This window comes from Sus scrofa, chromosome 14 (genome assembly GCF_054392235.1).
Source record: "Sus scrofa isolate SSC_HxYL_T2T_F1_AM1 chromosome 14, Sscrofa_HxYL_maternal_Yorkshire_Landrace_v2.0, whole genome shotgun sequence".
Classification (NCBI taxonomy): Eukaryota; Metazoa; Chordata; class Mammalia; order Artiodactyla; family Suidae; genus Sus; species Sus scrofa.
In genome coordinates this window covers 125,090,024-125,110,420 of record NC_139396.1, presented here as the reverse complement: position 1 = coordinate 125,110,420, position 20,397 = coordinate 125,090,024, and the positions used below count along the sequence as shown (strand labels likewise).

The following is a 20,397-nucleotide window of genomic DNA, read 5'->3' as shown; positions in this document are numbered from 1 at the left end:
TTTAATAATGTGAGCTATCACTATACATCAGATTGCTGGATGAGCATAAAATCATAACAAAAAGAATAGTAGTAATCAAATATGGACTGGCATCAGACAGGATTAGTCTGATGTGTCCAGCTTACATAACAGATGATCTTGCTAATGGAACTTGAAATGTCTATTAATACTGGTATTAATCCTCTGCAGCCACATTCACTCTACAGATCGTCTTGCAGCTCAAGTATATTTATAACACCGGAATGGGAACTGCCTCTCTGTGCATGTGTGACCCTTCTTTTTCTGGGGTTGAGGGTCCAAGATTGACCAACATATCTTCAGTATACAGGCCTTCCCTAACTTTTATGTCTGATCCAATCCCTGCACAGTCCTGTTGGTCTAAGAGCTACCTTGCTGTATCTCTTCCTGAGCACTTTGCACATCCCTGCTCTGAAGCATTATTTTATGTTGATCCCATAGTTTAACTATTAAAAGGCTATCCTCCTTTTTAACTTTCAAGTTCTTGAAGGGGACAGGTTCTTCACAGCAGGTCAAGGTCCACCTGTTGTTGCTATCTTGGATGTGTGGTCCACCCACATCTCTTAAGAGAGCTAGCTTCCCAGCTTTGATGCCACAAAGAGATCTACAGAAATTTTTCTTGAACACCAATTCTGCTATTGCTGATAATAAAGCAACAATAGTCTTTTCTCTCCATTCCTTGGGGGTGTCATTCATTAGTAACGCTCTGTTTATTAAAAGTGATCAAATGCTGACTTTGTTAAAATCAACTGAAAGTGTTGGTTTTATCTGTCAACACAGAAGCATATTTCTTCTTCCTTCCTTAAGTATATTGCTGTCTTTATGGGCCCTTCTTGATAACACTCAATTGATACAATTTGCCTTTGAAAAATGTGTGTTATCTGCTAACAGTTTATAAGCAAACTGGACATCTGCAAAGAGAAGAAACATCAGTTTGTTACTTTTGATATGGATTTACATGTGAACCTGACATCTTTAAAGTTACCCAGAATAGCTCTAATTTGCTTCCATGAGACAGTATCTCCAAGTTTTAAAGAACTCATGCACATACTTCTCTTATGTTATACACGGCACATCTCTTTCAAAGGCCTCCATGGGTTGCAATTTCATGGAGAACATGAGTGATAGCATCACTTTCTACTGAGGAGAATGCTTTATTCTTATTTTGCCAGGACAGAGGACCAGGTAGCAAGGCAGGGCTTTCTGGACAGGGTCAGGACACCGTCGAGGTTGATGGGGTTGAAGCATGGCAGGGGGATCTGAGAGAAAGCAGGCCAGGAGACCATAAGGTCCAGGCAGGCTGGAAGGGGTACCTCACCTCCATAGCAGGCTTATGGAGTGAAGTGGGATTCCAAGGTGAGGGTAGTGATGCCCTCATTCCCCCCTCCTTATCAATGCCAATTTCCAGGTCAATCAGAATAATTACTCCTCACACACACACCTGGTAGCTCTGCTCTTCTCTACCTCAACTCTTCTACCTGTCTCTTCCTTGGTCATACTTGTTCAGTTAAACTATCAACCCTGGCTAAATCTATCTCTCTACATACCCTGCTTTAAAAGATTACCACTAAACATTGTGGGAGAAAAACATGCACCATGCTGACTAGTCCCTCACCTTAAATTCATGACCAGCACCCTCAAAAGTGGGCCCTTCACCTGTCAGGCTGTCACACTCAATGCCCTAATTCCATATGCTCCTCACCAACACGTCTTACCTTCTCCTCCCCCACAAACCCCATTTATCTTCCTCCATCCTCACTCTCCACTCATGACCTCACTTCCTGTTTTACTGAAAACAAAAGGAAAGAAGAAAAAGAAACAAAGAGAATTTATACCACCACCCTACTCACTCACTAGCATCTATACGGCAGTGCTCTTGCTGTTTCTAAAACATTCACGTGCCAATCTCTATTTGCTAGATCTCCTTCTAGTGACCTGAGAACACTGCTCCACCGCTTGTTCCTCTCGCCTGTCAGTCTTCTGCAATCTACTGAAGATGCCCATCAATATTCAAACACACTACTTTCTCATCTTAAAAAAAAAAAAAAGGTCACACATCTGTTGACCCTCTTTCCCTTGTCGGCTTTTACCCCATTTCAGAGCTACCTGTACACTCTCTCAGTTCTTTTCTTCAGCCTTCTTAATTTGTTAAGATGAAACTTACACAGTCACTGTACAATTATTAAAACATTTCCATTTTCTCACACCCCCTGGGACTTTGCCCCTCCCACCCCCGAAAGTGCTCAGCCAGAGTACCCAGGACCCCCCTTCACACTCAGCCCAGGGCTCAGTCCCCTCTTACTCAAAGCAGCTAACTTGGCTGATCCTCCTCTGGCATTGGCTTTGCCTCCGGGGACCTCTAGCTTTCCTCCTACTGCGCTTACTCCTCCTCAGTACCCAGGGCAAAGTCCTTCAGCCTCTTTCTTCTCTTCTCTAGCAACACTTGCTCCCTTGGGGCTCTCACGGATTATTAAATTAGATCTAAATGCCAATAATCTACAGACTCATGTGTCCAACTCCCAACTGGGCATCTCTGTTTGGATGGCTCACAGTTTACATTCAAATCCTAAAATATAACCTCCTGATCGTCCACCCTCATCCTTTCCTAAATGATTTGACGGTATCTCTATCCTTGGTCTAAGTATCTTAGAGCAAATATCTCAATGCTATCCTGACTCCTTTCTCTTTTATGAGCAACATACAGTTCACTAGCAAATCTGGCTCTACCTTCACAATGTAACCAGAATCGATGTGTCCTGGCACAAGCCATTGTCACCTCTTGCCTGCACTCCTGTGGTAGCCTCCCCACAGGTCTACTTTTTGAAGCAATCTAAGGGATGCTTTCATTTTGTCCTTTTTTTTTTTAGGGCCACCTCGTGGCATATGGAAGTTCCCAGGCTAGGGGTTGAATTAGCTCTACAGCTGCGACCTACACCACAGCTCACGGCAACACCGAATCCTTAACCCACTAAGCGAGGCCAGAAATCAAACTCACATCCTCATGACTACTAGTCAGATTCTTTTCCGCTGTGCCACGATGGCAACTCCAGGGATGCTTTTAAACATAAATCAGACCATGTCAATCCTGCCTGAAATAGATACTCTTTTCTCTCAGAGTAAAAGCCAAAATCCTGAAAAGGGGCCCAATGAGAACAGTGTGCTGTGCCTCTGCCCGTCTGCCACCCCACTCCATCCTACCCCTCCCTGGACTCCTTTACTCACTGCTGACTGGCCACTCTGGCTCCCAACCATCTCTCAATGTGCCCAGCATCCTGCCTTACAGCCTCTGCTCATTATTTCCTCTACACGGAATACTGTTCCCTCAGATAGCTGGTTGGCAACTCCTCCACCTCCTCAAGTCTGGTCAAACGCCACCTTCCTAGGGAGGCCTACCCTGAACACAGGCTTATTTTCAGTCCTAACACTTTCTCACTGACCACCCAACTTCCCTTACCCGGCCTAACCTTCCACAGCATGTATTACCTGATCACATACACTATGACTTTCTGCCTACGACGTCGCCTGATGTGCCCCAGGTGCCCAGAACAGTATCTGGAGGAGGAGGTGCTCAGTAAGTATTTGTGGAATAAATGAGGACACAAGGGTTAGGAACAGAAAAGGGAGCCATGATTTTAGGACCTGCAGGTATATTAATTACTCTAGTCAAGTCAGAAATCAGCCTACGTTTTCAACTAAAGCAAGGGAAGAGATTCTGAGTTGACTAATAATTTTCTTGACAATTAAAATGAGTTAATTTGATATAAGCTAAGTAGTTTCCTAAAATAAAATGATCATTTTCTGTTCTCTGAGTAAAGAAGTGTCAGTGGTTGAGCGTTCTGAGAGAATATAGCTTTGTTCACTGGTTTTTGACACTCTGATAAATATACAGTCCGGTAAAAATCAGGACATTATAATACCAGAAGTTACCAAGTATCTATTTTCCATTTTAAAGTAGCCAAATGGAAATGATCTTTTGTTTTGTCTATACTGGCTGGACTGTACTTCTTCATAATGGTTACATTCAACCTTTGTGCTAGACTCTTAAATATACCTGAACATGGACCGCAATTTCTAACTCTGAGTACTTTTGGGTTTTAGGTTACTTATTTTTTTCTCACCCATCACTGGAATCAGTTCCAACTCATCCTGACCTAGATATAATTTATTCTCAGAAACCAATACAGAAGACAGTTTATTTGTTATCTCCTAGTTTTGTCTTTTAGTGTCCACTATGAATTTGCTCAACTGTTTAAACATTCTTTATTATCAAATGCATAGTTTCAAAAACTAAGAGAACTATACATCTGATATAATTATTAACATAATTACTACTAATAATGACACCTAGATTGTTTAAGGCCTATGATTACCACTTCCTATTTAAAAAGAATCACCAAAATGAACACTGCAATCACTTTCAGAAATGAATGACTAGTTTCTGCCAAAATACTGTTTGAAACACGTAACGTCAGTTATATCAATGACCTTATTTCCACTACAACCCTAGGACATTATATTTGCACCTACTGAAACTTTAAATATAATTTCTATTTAGGTCTTTATTATTCTAAAAACAAGTCTTGACTCTAAAAATTCAATTTTATAAAGAATACATCATTGGAAAGTTCAATTTATATCTCTTCTTCATTATAATGGCTACTCATTCAGAATTATTTACAAGTTCAGATCCTGATTGGGTATATAATGATGGTATACAGTCACAAAAACACAGTTAGAGGATGCTTACTATCTATATTTTTAAAATTCATATGTTCCTTAAGGAATTTTAGAAAATGTAGACTAGCAGAGAGAAGAAAAAACAAAATTAGAAAATGTCCTAATTTATTACAAAAATGCACTCAAGTCAGCTATTTGGGATTCAGAACCTATCTCTAGCACTTATTAGCTGTGTTACTTAAGCTTTCTTAGCTTTATCTCTGTGAAAAACACTGGAATAAGAATCTGAAATACTCTTCCCTCAAGTCTTTTCATAGCTTGCTTTCCTATTATTTATGGTCTCTGCTCAAATGGTAACTTCCAAGCAAGACCTTACTCTATTTTTCTTCCTAGTAGGTGTTATACATAGCATCTAAAATTATACCACTTATGTGCTCTTTGTCTCCCTCTTCTATCGGAACATAAACTCTAGGAGGGCAGACTATGCCTGTCTTGTTTATTGCTGTCTTCCCACTGGCTAGAGTAATGACTGGCCCAATGTAGGTGCTAATAAACATTTGCAGACTGATTTAATAATACCACCAAACTAGACGCGTCCTTGGGAAGATTAAATAAGGCAACATGTAAAGCCCATGACCCCAAATATGACATTCAATAAATAACAGCCATTATTTTAATTTTATTAGCATTTATTTCAATTACTATAGGATTAAAAGTACAAACTGCTGGGGAGTTCCCGTCATGGCTCAGTGGTTAACAAATCCGACTAGGAACCATGAGGTTGAGGGTTCGATCCCTGCCCTTGCTCAGTGGGTTAAGGATCCGGCGTTGCTGTGAGCTGTGATGTAGGTTGCAGACGCGGCTCGGATCCCGTGTTGCTGTGGCTCTGGCGTAGGCTGGCCGCTGTGGCTCCGAATGGACCCCTAGTCTGGAAACCTCCATAAACTGCAGGAGCGGCCCTAGAAAAAACAAAAAACAAAACAAAACAAAAAGTACAAACTGCCTACTTCAAGAGACATTGGTATTACAAACATCTGGTCCAAAGTGTGCTTCTTAAACTTTAGTGCACAACAGAATCACCTGAAGAGCTTGTTATTACACAGATTTCTGGCCCTCTTCCCAGAGATTCGGATTCGGTAGGTGTATGGCAAGGCCCCAGAATGTGCGCGTCTAACAACTTCCCAGATGAGAATGCTGCTGGTCTGGAGACTGCACTTTGAATAGCAAGTGTATGTGGCAAAAGATTTTTAAACACTGAGTTCCAATGTATCAAGAATTCTCTGTATCTTAATTAAATATTTGTGTATTCATGACACTTGTTCAAAAAACAATAAATGATGGAAGTAAATTTTACCATCTTTTGATTAAATTATTCCTTCATTCTTACACATTACTACATAAAATTACCATGTCCCTTAATTGTCACATCAACTGTATTTAATTATCAATTAACCCTTCTTGTTTGCCTAAGTTAAAAACTAAGTACAACACTGTTTTTCTAAAGAATTCATTCTTAGTTAAGGGATTACGGCCATAATCTCTGAAAAGGCAGAGAGAAGAAAGCTTTCCTTTCCTGTACCACAGAATTCTATGTCTATAACCTTCCTTTTTTTCTGAGGAAAGAATCATCAGATTCTTAAAGGGGCCTCTAACCACAAAAGAGTTAAGAACCAATGCACTGTGCTCTGCACATTTCAGCTGCTAGAACAAAGCTCCTTTGTTCTCAGTTTAAGTGAAAAGTCTTTCATTTTAAGTCAACAACCTATACAACCACAGAAAATACACTCTAAGCAACCTCAAAAAGTTTCTCAGGATCCTGGTGCAAGAGATAGAGCGTCCCTTAATGAAGAACCACCAATCTCTACTCCCTAATCCTGCATCTCTCCCTCTCCCACCCCCTCTCTGCTTAAAACCCACAAAGTTCCCACTTTTATTTTATTTTACTTTATTTTGGCTATGCCCATCGCATGAAGACATCCTGGGCCAGGGGTTGAACCCTCGCCACAGTAGCAACCTGAGCCACAGCAGTGACCACACCAGATCCTTAACCCACTGAGCCACCAGGGAACTCCTCCCACCTGTATTTCAGAAGACAGTTTTTCCAAATTCATAATTCCTAACTGACATTGCCTACATGCCTTTCAAGCTACCTATCACTGCATCTGAATTTTTGAAAGGAAAAAAAAAATGGAATAGTCAACAAACTGGCCATTTATATATTCATTTAAGCTTTTATTAAGAGCTCAAACAGCAGGTATTAAGGATATACTTAACTCAAATCTGCCTGTGGGAGCAGGTGAGTGGCATACCTTGGAGTAGGTGAGTTTTAAAGGATAGATCGCTGCTAGCCAGCCATATGAGAAGTTCCATGAGCAAGCAGCTGAACGGCAAAGGTGTGCATGCATGTCAGATGGTTGGGGAGGAGGCAGGCAGAAATCAGCTCAGTAGCTTTATATCCTGAGGGAAGCAGGGTACCTTTAGGAAATTTTGGGTCAGCTGAAGAATGAGTGATGAAGACAATGAGCTCTTAGAAATGATCACCATTGACACAGTTTGAGTGAGCTGCAGGTACTTTGGTGAGAAGGAATGAGAGCCTGAGCAAGAACGGTCACAGGGGATGGCAGTGAAGGGACAGACTGAGACAGCTTACAAGCAGAGACCCGACGGACTCCTGCCCTGTTCTGTTAGTGAGGGAAAGACAGTCAAGCATGGAGCGTACTTCTTAGATAACTGAGTGGTGGTACAACATCCATTCGCTTTTAGGTATGTTAAGTTCCAAGTGACTTCAGGATGTCTAAGTGGACATCCAGTGGGATTCTGAAGCTCAGAAGGACTATGCCAGAAATAAAGATTGGGGAGACATTAGCATAGGCAGAAGTCAGAAGAAATGAGTTCATATAAAAGAATATCCAAATATACCTGCAGAAATTTCTTCTTGGCTTATGAGTTTTGCTTGACAGTTTTAAGTTCCAAATTTACCTTTTTTTTTTTTTTTTTTTTAGGGCCACACCCATGGCATATGGAAGTTCCCAGGCTAGGGATCTAATCGGAGCTGTAGCCACTAGCCTGTACCACAGACACAGCAATGCCAATGTCTGCCAACTATACCACAGGTCACAGCAACACCGGATCTTTAACCCACTGAGCAAGGCCAGGGATCGAAGCTGCATCCTCATGGATGCTAGTTAGCTTTCACTGAGCCACGACGGGAACTCCCTCAAATTTATCTTATTACCACCCTGCTCCAATGGCTAGCAAAGTGCCCAGTATCTAATTATTTAAACAATTCAGTAATTATTTGTGTGAGCAAGTTTATTTCCTTAGGTTTAGGTTTAAAATTACCTCACTGACATGTAACCATGGTTAGTGTGGGTTTAGTTCATCTAGCATTAAGTGATTATTTAAAGAGAATAGTCCGTATTTTAAATTTTTACCTCATTGAGAAGTTTTATATCTTTTTATCGAATGTCCTTGGCTGGCTAAAGTGAACTGGTTTTAGTGGATGAGATATGAGCTTACTTAAAGGTGGGGGCTTTTAGAAGCCTTTTTCTTTTTCTGCAGCTACTTGTCAGGAGCGTGGGACAGCCTACAGGGCCACCTCTGCCTCACCTTTCCTTCTGACTGGCCTGCCCCCTTCTCTGCCTTCTACAGAACTGAGTGCTGTTAACACCAAGGCTGTGGCAATCAGACAGCCTGCTGCCATTCTGGCCTTTGCTCCTACATCCACATGGAAGCCAGGCAGTGTGAGCGCAAGAATTTCTCAATGGGAGAAGAATAGGGGAACAAGAACCTACCTGATCTGAGGAGGAGAGAGCGAGCTGAGTATTTACAGAGTATTCTGAAAGAGTGAAGTAAATTCCTTTATCCACATCAAAGGAGGGAGGGCCACTCATGACCCCGACCTTGCACTCCAACACACCTCTGCTGCAGCCACACCCAAGGGCTTCTGTCCCAGCCTGGGAAGGCCTGTGGCCCAAGGCTAAGGAAATTCAGAAAACACTCTGGGGTTCCTTTGCTGGCATTCCATTCTGGGCAATATCCTGACATATATATGCTATTACATCATTTTGTTTCATTATTTTCATCACACTTAACAGCATCCAAATTTATTTTATACATTCCCTAGCTTGATATTCTTTCTTCGCTTGACCAGAGAAGTCCAAAGGGACTGGGCCCCAAAGTCTGATTTTGCTTACCAGTAATAAAGATCCATTTATATGTTTCAAACTTGAATAGTAAGAACAACATTTTTATATTTTATTATGAGTTTTCATAATAAGAACTAATGTTTACCCCTTCTTTCCTTACAGTATCATAAAACTGTAGTCTATGTACAAAGTTATTTTAATAAGATATTCTTTTTATATGCCAAAGTCAAGATGGAAAAAATCATGGGGCACCTCTCTATCACTTAACACTTCTCCCTTTCCTCATGCCCCATTTGGCCATCTTCTCTACCAGACACTGATCCCAATCACAGTGCCATCACAACTCTTCCACTTTATATCTAAACCAGGGAGACACAAAGACTCAACCAATGACTGAGGAACACTGATTTGCAGTACTATTTATTCTATCAATACAAATCAGAGGCTATTTTGCAACTGCAACAGGTTTTTGGTTTGTCTGTTTTTGCCTATAAGCTCCAACACAAATACAAGCCAAAAAAATACACAAAAATCCAAGGACCAGAAAGAGCATAGGGATTAGTACTACAGAATCCTCTATAGACACAGGGTTGAATCCCTCACTCTTTCCTCTTTTACTCTACTGTTCTGTGTTCTCTGTGGATGATAAAGGTCACATTTGTGATTTACACTGTCTTTTAATTACATTTCTGCCATGTGCTATGCACATTCTCAGTAAAGGTATGTGCATTTCTCAGTAAAGGGGCCTGATGACTGCCAAGGGATTTTTTAGGCCAGAATTGACTTGAGCAGTTAAACTGTTGCCTACCCATTTAAACCTTAAATTGCTGTTGCAAACATAATCATTGCTTATAAATTGATTTTTTTTCTTTTTTTTTTGTTTGTTTTTCAGGGCGGCACCTGTGGCATATTGAAGTGCCTGGGCTAGGAGTCTGCCAGCCTATACCACAGCCACATGGGATCTGAGCCACTTCTGCAACTTCCACCACAGCTCACAGCAACAAGGGATACTTAACCCCCTAAGGGAGGCCAGGGATCAAACCTGCATCCTCATGGATACTAGTCAGATTCCTTACCCCTGAGCCACCATGGGAACTCCCAAACTGATTAATTTCTAGAATCTTTTATTTTTTCCTTCAAAAGAGTGGCATTCAAACCAGGATTTCATTCTCTCCCCCAAATTTTTCTTTCAGAAGAACAGATATAAAATCTGTATTATATAGGTAGAAATGGAGCATTTGTGGTTTCTTCTTATCTTCCAGAGTTGGCAGTTTTTGCTGGAGAAATCCAAATATAAAAACAATGCACTAGGCATTAAACTAGAGCTTACTGGAATTACTTTCATTGAAATAGGAGAATAAATTCACACTGGCAAAAACACAAAAGGTATGCGAAATCCTGGCCCAACTGGCTATAAAAATGTCCTTCCTCTATTGACAGGACAGGTGAAAAAGAAACTTGTTAGGAGTTCCACAGACATAATCATATTAAAACAGTGAGTCTCAAACTTGTGAATGAATGCTTCAGAATCGCCCAGAGGGCTTGTTAAACAGATGGCTGGGCCCACTCCTGGAATGCCTGTTTCAGTAATTCTGGGGTAAGGTCTGATAATTTGCATTTCGAACAAGTTCCCAGGTGATGCTGAGGCTGCTAGAGTACAAGGCAAGTCCTACAGATCTACTGTACAGAACAGTGCCTATAGTTAACAATACTGTGTTGTATACTTTAAAATGCGCTCACTGAGACAGATTTTATAATATTATTATTATTATACTGTAATAATAAGAGGATGGAAGAAAACTTTTGGAGGTGAAGACACGTTTATGACATTGATGTGGTGATGATTTCATGGGTGTATACTTGTCTCTAAACTCATCAAGTTATATACATTAAATATGTACAGCTTTTTATGACAACCATAACTCAATAAAGTGGTTTAAAAAACCCACAATGAATTAAAGTATGAATACCCTAAAAAATCTCTGAGCATGTTCATTCTTTCAGTAATTATTTTTTTGGCCATGCCTGTAGCATGTGGAAGTTCCCAGGCCAGAGATGGGACCCACACCATAGCAGTGACTTGAGCCATAGCAGTGACAATACCAGATCCTTAACCCACTGAGCCACCAGGGAACTCCTCAATATAATTTTCAAAAATCAAAAACCTCAGATAGTTCACTTTAAAAAAAAAACCCATAACTCAGAGTTCCCATTGTGGCTCAGTGAGTTAAGGACCCAGATTGCCTCTGTGAGGATGTGGGTTCAATCCCAGAACTCGCTCAGTGGATTAAGGATGTGACATTGTCACAAGCTGTGGCACAATTTTCAGATGCGGCTTGGATCCTATCTTGCGATGGCTGTGGTACAGGCCTGCAGCTGCAGTTCCAACATGACTCCTAGCTTGGGAACTTCATATGCCACAGGTTTAGCAGGAAAAAGAAAAAAAAAATTTTTTAAAAACCTATAACTGGAGTTCCCTGGTGGCCTAGGCATTAAGGATCCAGTGTTGTCATTGCTGTGGCTCAGGTCACTGTTGTGGCACGGGTTCTATCCCTGGCCCAGAAACTTCCACATGCCACAAATACAGCTAAACAAAACCAATAAGCAATAAACACTTATGATCTTTAGAACATTTTACAATCATAGAAAAGTCAACTATTACGATTAAAAAAAACCAAGAAACATTTATACCACTAGTATCCCAACAAATTCAACTCTGAAAGTAAATTCAAAGTTAATTCTTAGGCTACTTACTATTTCACAAGTTACAATCCAGGGAGGGGGAGGAATGTGGTAGTTTTAAAAGAACAAGTGTAACCCAAAACTTCTGATGGGTTGATGACCAAAAAAAAAAAAAAATACTTACAAGTATGGAGGCATTCCGTCACTGTAGTTGGCTTGATCAGATACCCTTTACAGATATAGCAGGTGATGTATGGATTGAAATCTTTTACCAAGTGTTTCCTTTGGGTAGCCATTCGTGGTTAGGTAGGACGGGCTCTAGCAGTTCAGGCAAAGAGGGTTATTAAGTGGATGAAAGTCTAATCCCAGGAACTGGTGTGGAGTTCCCAACTGGATGTCCCAAGGCATGAGAACCAACATCCAGACTTCTTAGGAGATCGCTGGTCATCACTCTTTTTGGTGGTTCTGCTTTCCCATATCTTCTTCCACGATAACTTTTTTAAAAAATGAGAGAAGGCATCAAATTCCTCATACTGTAATAACATTATTATATTAGCAGCAAGTGTTACATGCTCCAAATTGAGTGAACAGTGTTTCCCTCATTGTAGCATTAATTTACAAATCTGCTATGCTTAATTCAGAATAATGATAAATCTATCCAATCCTGAGGCCTCAACTATCACCTCGATACAATGACACCTTAGGCTATTAACTCCTGCTTTGGTATCTTTACCTCTTCAGTAACCTATTTTAACTATCTGCTAGACTGTTCTTTTAGGAGTTCCTGCCAACACAAGCTAAAAGATTCAAAATTGAAGTCTATTATCCTTCCTGTTTCCATTTTGTACTCCACACCCAGTCAGTAATCAAATCAAACTGATGTTCTTTTCCATTCCATCCAGTTACCCTACTTGACTACTGCCTTTCTATCTGCAGCTCAACTTAGTCTACCAAGTTTATTTCATTCTGTTAGATTTGGATCCTCTTCTCAAAGAATGTCAGTGTCTCCTCTTTACTCTGAAACAGGAAGGCGTTTAAATTTCTTACCTTGTCATATAACCCTCCAGAGGCTGACCTTAACATACCCTTCAACAAACATGCAAACTGAAAGGACTGGTCTCGCCATAGTCCATTCTGCAGGTTCTATGCTCTCCATCTGACAAGCCCCCCTCCTCTCCTCTATCTAGGGCCTACCTATTATTCTTCCTATTCTTTTTTTGGTCTTTTTAGGGCCACACACGTGGCATATGGAAGTTCCCAGGCTAGGGGTAAAATCAGAGATACAGCTGCTGGCCTACACCACAGCCAGAGCCAAGCCACATCTGCGACCTATACCACAGCTCAAGGCAATGCCGGATACTAACCCCACTGAGCGAGGCCAGGGATCAAATCCACGTCCTCCTGGATACTGGTCAGGTTCGTTACTGCTGAGCCACAACGGGAACTCCCGAGAACCTACCTATGCTTCAAAATATTTTTCCAAAGCTAGCCTCAGTGTAATCTTGCCCTGGTTTTTTACACCTTACTTCTCTCATATTTTCCCTTGTATTTTGATTTAGTTACATTCATTCTTTATCTCTTCTATTACACTGCAAAATCTTTAATGGAAACCAGTCACAATTAGCAAATGTTACCTGGGCAATGCTACATATCTTCCCTAAGCCTCAGGGTTTTTTAAACTGAAAAATGAAAACAAGAATGCCAGCCTCCTCCAGCGATGACAATTAAATGAGACAATATATATAAAGCTAGTACACTGTAAAAGTTTAGTATCATTAACTTTTTCTTCCCAGAAACGTTTAGTATGACTTACCCATATGGTTACTTTAAAAAAAAAGAAAAGTTTTAAAGGTTTCTTACAACAAACGTGTCCTCTGAGAAAACACAACACGAAAAAAGATGTTGATCTCCTGAGATAATTCAATAAACAAAAACTTTTCTAACTTAGATGTTAACTCATAGGTAAGTGTAAAGCAACCAGAGAGGTAAAACACATCATTCCATCTTCCATCGACAGACACATCGTCATTGAGAAAGTGAACGGAATAGGTTCTGCAAGTAATCATCCTACCCGCTCAGGATATCGTGTCGATGGTGTAACAGAAGAGAACATAATTATCAATTAGGGGGTCTGAGTGCTGATCCTGAGCCCTATATGACCTTCAGCAAGGCACTTAATATCCGTGCCTGGGTCCCAGCTTCCTCCTCTATATTCTGGTATTAACTGCCCTGCCTTTCCCACAGGTTTGCCACAAAGCTCCAAAGTCTGAAAAAGTCCACTGAAGGAGAAGATGCCCGGTCCCCATCTGGGGTGGCATTAGATCCTAAGCCATAGAGCCTCGTCACCAGGGCGGTTAAAGGAAGCCAAGTACTTGCAGGGGCGGGGCGGGGGCAGGAGGGAACTTTTCCGCGTCCCCCGGACCGACCGGGTAGTAGCATGGCTCTGGGCGGTCCGAGCCCCAGCCGCCCCGCCCGCCTGGCAGGTGCGCGGGCCCGGGCCCGGCCTGCGCCAGAGAGGACGCGCTGCCTCTCCCCGAGCTGGCCGCCCGCCGCCCTCTCCGCCCCCGAGCGCACCGCGCGACTTCGAAGCCCCCAGACCCCGGCCGGCCACCCCTGACCCCAACCGGGAAGGGCTCTCCTGGCTCCAGGCGGGGCCCGCCAGGGCAGGTGCCCGGAGCTGCCGCTCAGGCTCAGGGAACAAACTTGGGCGGGGAGCGAGGGGGCGGCCGGGGTCCTGGCCCCTCTGCCGCTATCCCGCCCGCCGGGTACCTACCCCGCGGCCGCCGCTGCCGTCGCTCCGCGCCCGCCAACGCGCCGGCCTCAGAGGGAAGGAAAGTGAAAGAGAAACAGGGCCCGCCGCGGCGTGGCCGGTCCCGGCGCCCCGTCCGCCCTCCCCCTGCAGGCGGGAGCGCGCCGGCTCCGCGGGGCCACTCGGCTCGGGCCCGATAGGGCGCGGCGGGCCTCGGGGCCCAGGGCGGGTGCCGCCTCCAAGGGCAACTCCACCCCCTTCCAACCGCCGGCGCCGCCGGCCGGCCCCGCCCCCGTCACGCCCCCCGCCACCACGCCCGCAGGCCACGCCCGCCGGCCCCGCGCTCCTCGCAGGTGCCGCGGGCGCCCCGCCCGCCCTGCTGGCCTAGCTCCAGGGCGACTGTAAGCTCTGGCCAAATTTTACCTCGGTTCTTCTCCTCACCACCAACCCTCCCGATTGTTTTCATCATAACAATGCCTGGCATATTTTCCCTGGCGGGTTTACAAGCAATGGTCAGTGCTGAGAATGAGTCACCCCATGAAACTGTCTACTCAGCTGTATCTTCCCCACGCCAGTCCCCCAAGGGCCGGGCAGGAAGACCGCTTGATTAGCACCTTAAGAATCACCAAAGGGAATTCTCCTTGTGGCTCAGCGGTTAAGACAAGACTGGTATCCATGAGATGCATACGGTTAGCTCCCTGGCCTCAGTGGGTTAAGGATCCTGCTTGCCCTGAGATGTGGTGTAGGTCACAGATGATGCTCGGATCCCTACTGTGGCTGTGGTGTAGGCCGGCAGCTGCAGCTCCGATTGGACCTCCGGCTTGGGGAATTTCCGTATGCAGCAGGTGTGCCAATAAAGACAAAAAAAAAAAAAAAAGGAATCACTAAGGAACTTGTTACTGTGGGGTGGGTCTGGAGATCAGGATCTGTAACCAAACAGGAGAGCCGTGGGGGTGGGGTTGTTAGAGGAAATGTAAAGAATTATTAGTGTTTGTAAGGTTCAAACAAGCAAAAAATCCCAGTTTTCTTTCTAGAGGACTTTGAGAAGGACAAGAGGCCATTCATTGCAAAACATTTATTCAAAAGCATACATTAACGGATTCCTCAAAGTCTTTCAATCCTAATATACTGCATTCCACAATCTTACAAATTTCTACGACAACCACTATTTTCCTAACATAAATTAGACCTGGTTCTTTGCTGCTTAAAAGATTGCAATCCAGTAATCCTGAAAGAGCAGGCAGATCAGTGTGGTCTCCACCAGTCAAACAAAAGTTCAAAAGAATATCCCGAAGGTTATCTGCCAAGGGCAACTTTCAATCTTTAGTGTTAAAAGGAGAAAAAGGTGCTGCAATTACATCATCTTTGTTTCTGGAGAAGTGTGAGCAGTGATAGCGAGCAAGTTGACAGTAATGGAGAGAGGGTGGGGGAAAATTAATGCAAAGTATTTGCTTCATCTCCAGTTGAGTCACCTTACTTACTACCAGAGTGGAGATGGCTCTAGTGGCAAACTAATGAACACAATGCCCACTGGTCTAGCAGAGTCTAAGTATTCCAAGATCTACTTCAAGTTTAAAATACACTAAGAGGTAGATAAGGCAGATTTAAAAATATCCAATTTATAATAAACTTACGTAGAGTGGACATAACATTTAAAAATTACCAATTTTTAACAACCTAGCAGGGGCAATACATTTTCTGAAAGTTTTCAATGACTGCATTGTCACAGTCCTTATAAGAACCATTTTGCAAAAGCATACATGCCAATTTCCAAGCTGGGATCAACTTCAATAAGTCCCAGCAATCGCAACGAGCAAAAAAAAACTAACTAGTCAGGTAAATGACTTTTTTTTTTTTTTTTTTTTTTTGGCCGAATTTGCGGTATGTGGAAATTCCCAGGTCGGGAACTGAACCTGCACCACAACAGCTACCCCAGCCACTGCAGTGACAACACTGGATCCTTAACCCACTGCACCGCAGTGGAACTCCTAAAATGACTTTATAGCTGAAGGATTGCTCTCCAGATCTTTCATCTTGGAAACTAAACATATTAACATGTGAAAAGTCACCCTATTTCTAGTGCATTTAAAATATGTGATGGAAGATATTATTGTATATCCTTAAAATATATACACTATGACTTGGTATGTTCCTAATTTGCATCTGAAGTTATTGTAAGTATATTTTTAAAGAATAACACTTAATGAAGTCCAGGGGCCTTAAGTGTGATTGGTAATCTACACTAAATGGAGTTAGATAGCATCCCCTGGGGAAATGAGCTTAAGGCTGGGTATTAGGCGAATTTACATTAGCAATGCTGAGAGGGGTCACAAATATGCCACAAAGCACTATCTGAAGATAGATGTGGAGGTGGGGTTGCCATAATGAAACTGTAAATGGGAGACTTGGAAGCAAGGAAAGACAGCTTTTGTAAGAAAATCTGTGCTTTGTGTCTCGAGAGGCAGCATGGTTTGCAGAAAAGTGTTCAGTAGTTTCTCCTTTCCCCTCTTCAGCTACCACCCACCTTTCCTATGCCAAGGAAAAAACGCACACACGCACAAGAAAATCAAAACAGACAAAGAACTCAAACGCTTGTCTGGGTAAAAATATAATAAAAGTTATGGCAAGAGGGAATGTTACAAAGGGGCAAGTTTCCTGACTTAGGTGTAGGTTCTAAGGATTTAAACATAGGACCATTAGCTGCTGGGTTGTGTCTCTTCCTTTGGGACTGCTTTTCAGTAACTCAACCCTTCCTCCCTTGGTTCTGACTGTGGCAACTAGAACAAACCATAGTAGCCTCAGTATGAGGGGGTGGCTCTGATAACAAATTAAAAAAAACAATGGGACCCTCAAGTGAACAAAGGCCTAGGAGCAACTGGATATATGGAACCAGGAAAAAGAAAAGGCAGATAAAAGAATCATAGCTGAAATTCCCCTTATCACTAATCTACTTGGGCGTTCTCATTTTACAGATGTAGAAACCCAGATTCTGAGAATTTAAGGGCAGTTAGGTAAGAAAAAGATTAACTTAGAAGAAAATAAAGGAACAAAGGGAGGGAAGAATAAATGAAGGGAGGGAAGGAAGTAACAGACTAGAGAGTATTTGGGAGTGAATTGGATGCTGGTGATTTCCTACCAAAGCAGCATAACCCAGAGTTCCCAGTGTGGCTCAGTGGTTAACGAAATCCGACTAGGAACCATGAGGTCGAGGGTTTGATCCCTGGCCTTGCTCAGTGGGTTAAGGATCTGGCGTTGCCGTGAGCTGTGGTGTAGGTTGCAGATGCCGCTCAGATCCTGCGTTGCTGTGGCTCTGGCATAACCCCAAAGTGATGACGTGCTTCACTCTCTCGTTATGAGACTGAGGTGCTGCCTACTGAACTAAGGAGGTAACTTCATTTGATCATTGATCCAGACTTTTCCAACGTACCACATATGGCTCTTGACAACCCCTGGAACTGCTTGGAGCTATCTGCATACCTGAAAATCTTCTCATTATTTTACAACTTATGCTTAGATTTTTATTTCAGTTAAGGCTGGACAAAAGACGGGTAATTATGTACTGAGAAGTTCACATTCCTTCCTTGCCTAATAAATATATCATCAATGAACAGATGTTTAACAGGATAAGAGGTGTATCTTGGAGTTCCTGTTGTGGCTCAGCGGTAACAAACCCAACTAGTATCCATGAGGACATGGGTTCAATCCTTGGCCTCACTCAGTGGGTTAAGGATCTGGCTTTACCCATGCTCCGATTCAACCCCTCGCCTGGGAATTTCCATATGCTATGGGCGTGGCCCTAAAAAGACAACAACGACAACAACAAAAAAATAGGGTTATATCTTTACATTTCCCTGAAAGATCAAAAAATAGTTATATCTTTACATTTCCCTAAAATATTAAAATAAAAAATATTTATTAAATATTAAAAATATCTATCTCTAACATAAAACTACCTGCTGTAATCTAAAAGTCTTCTACAGTGATTTTAGAAAATATTAAAATTTAAAGTGTCCTACTGGGCCCAAATGTATTTACTTTATGGCCATGGACACAGCTCAAAATCTATGACTGCCCAAAATCAACGATGGAGGAGTGGGAGGGAACCGAAAACCAAAGGACTTCCAATCACCCTTGACCAGGTGTCTTTTTCTCTTAATGCAGCCCTCCGTTGTAATCAATAATTCTCAAGGACTCTCTCTGCTAAATGTCCCTTGAATCCTTCCACTTAACCCACCCTGGTTTACCATCATCTCTACCCCCCATTACTTCAATGAACTCTTAAGCCGTCTCCCTAACAGCTCTTCTCTGCCAAACCCTTCTCTGCAGCACAGCCAGAGCACCCTAACGGAAAATTTGATCATACTGCTCCCTGGCTTGAAAAACCCCTGTTCTTAAGATAAAGCCCAAATGCTTAATAAGCCCATCCCAGACTCCCAGGCACCTTTATAGCCTCTCTATTAAACTCCATGCTGCAAACGTAATGAACCTTTTTACCTTCTCACTAGAGAGATGGGTGTTCTTTCAAATGAGCATTCTGTCCCAGTCCCATCCCAATCCTCTCCTCACCCTTGCTAAATCTGCCCAGCACTTATTTATCCTTCAGGTATCCAATGATCTCAAAGGCCACCTTTTCAGGCAGCTCAACGTAGCTGAGGCGCCTCCTTGATATACATACACCATTTATATGTAAAATGACTCATATTTATTCTCTCAAGTCCCACATTACACCGTCTTGGATTATCTGGTTTAGTTGTCTGAACCTCCTGCTAGCGTGGAAGCCCAATGGATCCAGCACTTGACCGCTTCCTTGGCAGAGTGGATGGCAAAGGCAATCATTCAAATAAATATTAACTGAAAAAGTGAGTAATTTCACACACTCTGAGACATGTTCTGTGTATTTTTCCTTGAGTTTCTTCTCGGAGGGATCCTTACAAAGGGTATGTTAAGGCATAATTCCTGCCCTTGAGGACTACTAATTAAAATCACACCAGGGAGTAAACTCTTATCCATAAGAAACAATTATGGAGAAATACACCAAATTTATTAACAACGTGCTAAATGGAAGAGGGCCAATGACAAAAACTCTAATTGAAAGAAGACATACTATGGGTGGTCAAGAAATTAGCCCTACACACTTAAGACTACCAGTCACAAAGACCTCAAAGCAAAATACCAAAAGCTATGGATATGGAAAATAAATAGGAATGCCAGAAAAAAAGAGAGAAATTAAGTCAAAATACTAAAAGTGAGTACAGATAAACAACATCAGGAATAGAGGTAAGATTAGTCTGCAACTAGTCTGTGCAAGACTGCAACTAGCTAAATATTTTAAAGTGCTTTAGGTATATAATGTAAAGTGACAGGCCAACCAAATTTTCTTTTCTCTGAGAGGGAGAAAAAAGTAGCTGCATTTTCTTTACTGAAATGTTAACCATTGGCTGTAAAAAGTTCTAGTTATACTGGAAGAACAAAGACTATAACTAAAATGGGTGCAGACTATACGGGAAAATAGGATTTACACCCCCTCCCCCAACTCATCAGGGCTACCATATTTTAAAACATCAGTATGGAACCACAACTGTCATGCTGAGAGATCAGATTCAATTCCTGAGAATCATAAATGGACAAAAGACTTAAATGCATCAACTGAGACTATCCCGTCAAGTCTGAATGTAGATGATTCTAAATTAGGAGTGATTATAGAAAAGTTTAAAAAAGGTTCTGACCAAAGAAAGGTAGGAAATTCAATTGGAGCAAACTGAGTGACATTAACAAACAGCAGAGAAAAGCAGGTACATGACTTGAAAAAGTCCTAATTCTACAGGAAGATGTGGTTGAGAAAAAAGGATGCTGCATCCAGAGTCAAGAGAGCCTGGTTTTTACTCAAGGCAAGTTACTTAACTTCCCTTGGCTTTATTTTCTTGCTGTGAAAATTAAGACTAATATTATTATCTTAATCATTGGTCTTCAGGGAAGATTTTCTTTACATATTTGTGCATTGTTGCAATGAGCATATCTAAGATTAAACAAGTGAAAAATGCTTTTTTAAATTTTTTAAGAAAAATTTTTAAAAAAGATTAAATAAGTGAAAAATGTTTTTTAAAAATTTTTTTAAAATGTTCA

At 42.1% G+C, this 20,397-nt stretch overlaps 1 protein-coding gene across 8 annotated transcripts in view; it reads right to left on the bottom strand.

Moving 5' to 3' along the window:
• Positions 1-20,397, bottom strand: part of PCGF5 (polycomb group ring finger 5) — a 133,079-nt gene that overhangs the window by 55,737 nt on the left and 56,945 nt on the right. For 6 of the 8 annotated variants that reach the window (XM_003133143.5, XM_021073246.2, XM_021073245.2 and 3 more), the window contains exon 2: positions 11,710-12,019. In XM_003133143.5, the coding sequence (XP_003133191.1) occupies positions 11,710-11,821 (112 nt within the window). In that variant the 5' untranslated portion in view covers positions 11,822-12,019. Of the gene's footprint in view, positions 1-11,709; positions 12,020-14,298; positions 14,424-20,397 lie in introns of those variants that run through there. The other 2 variants (XM_005671277.4, XM_013983547.3) reach the window with 1 other exon arrangement.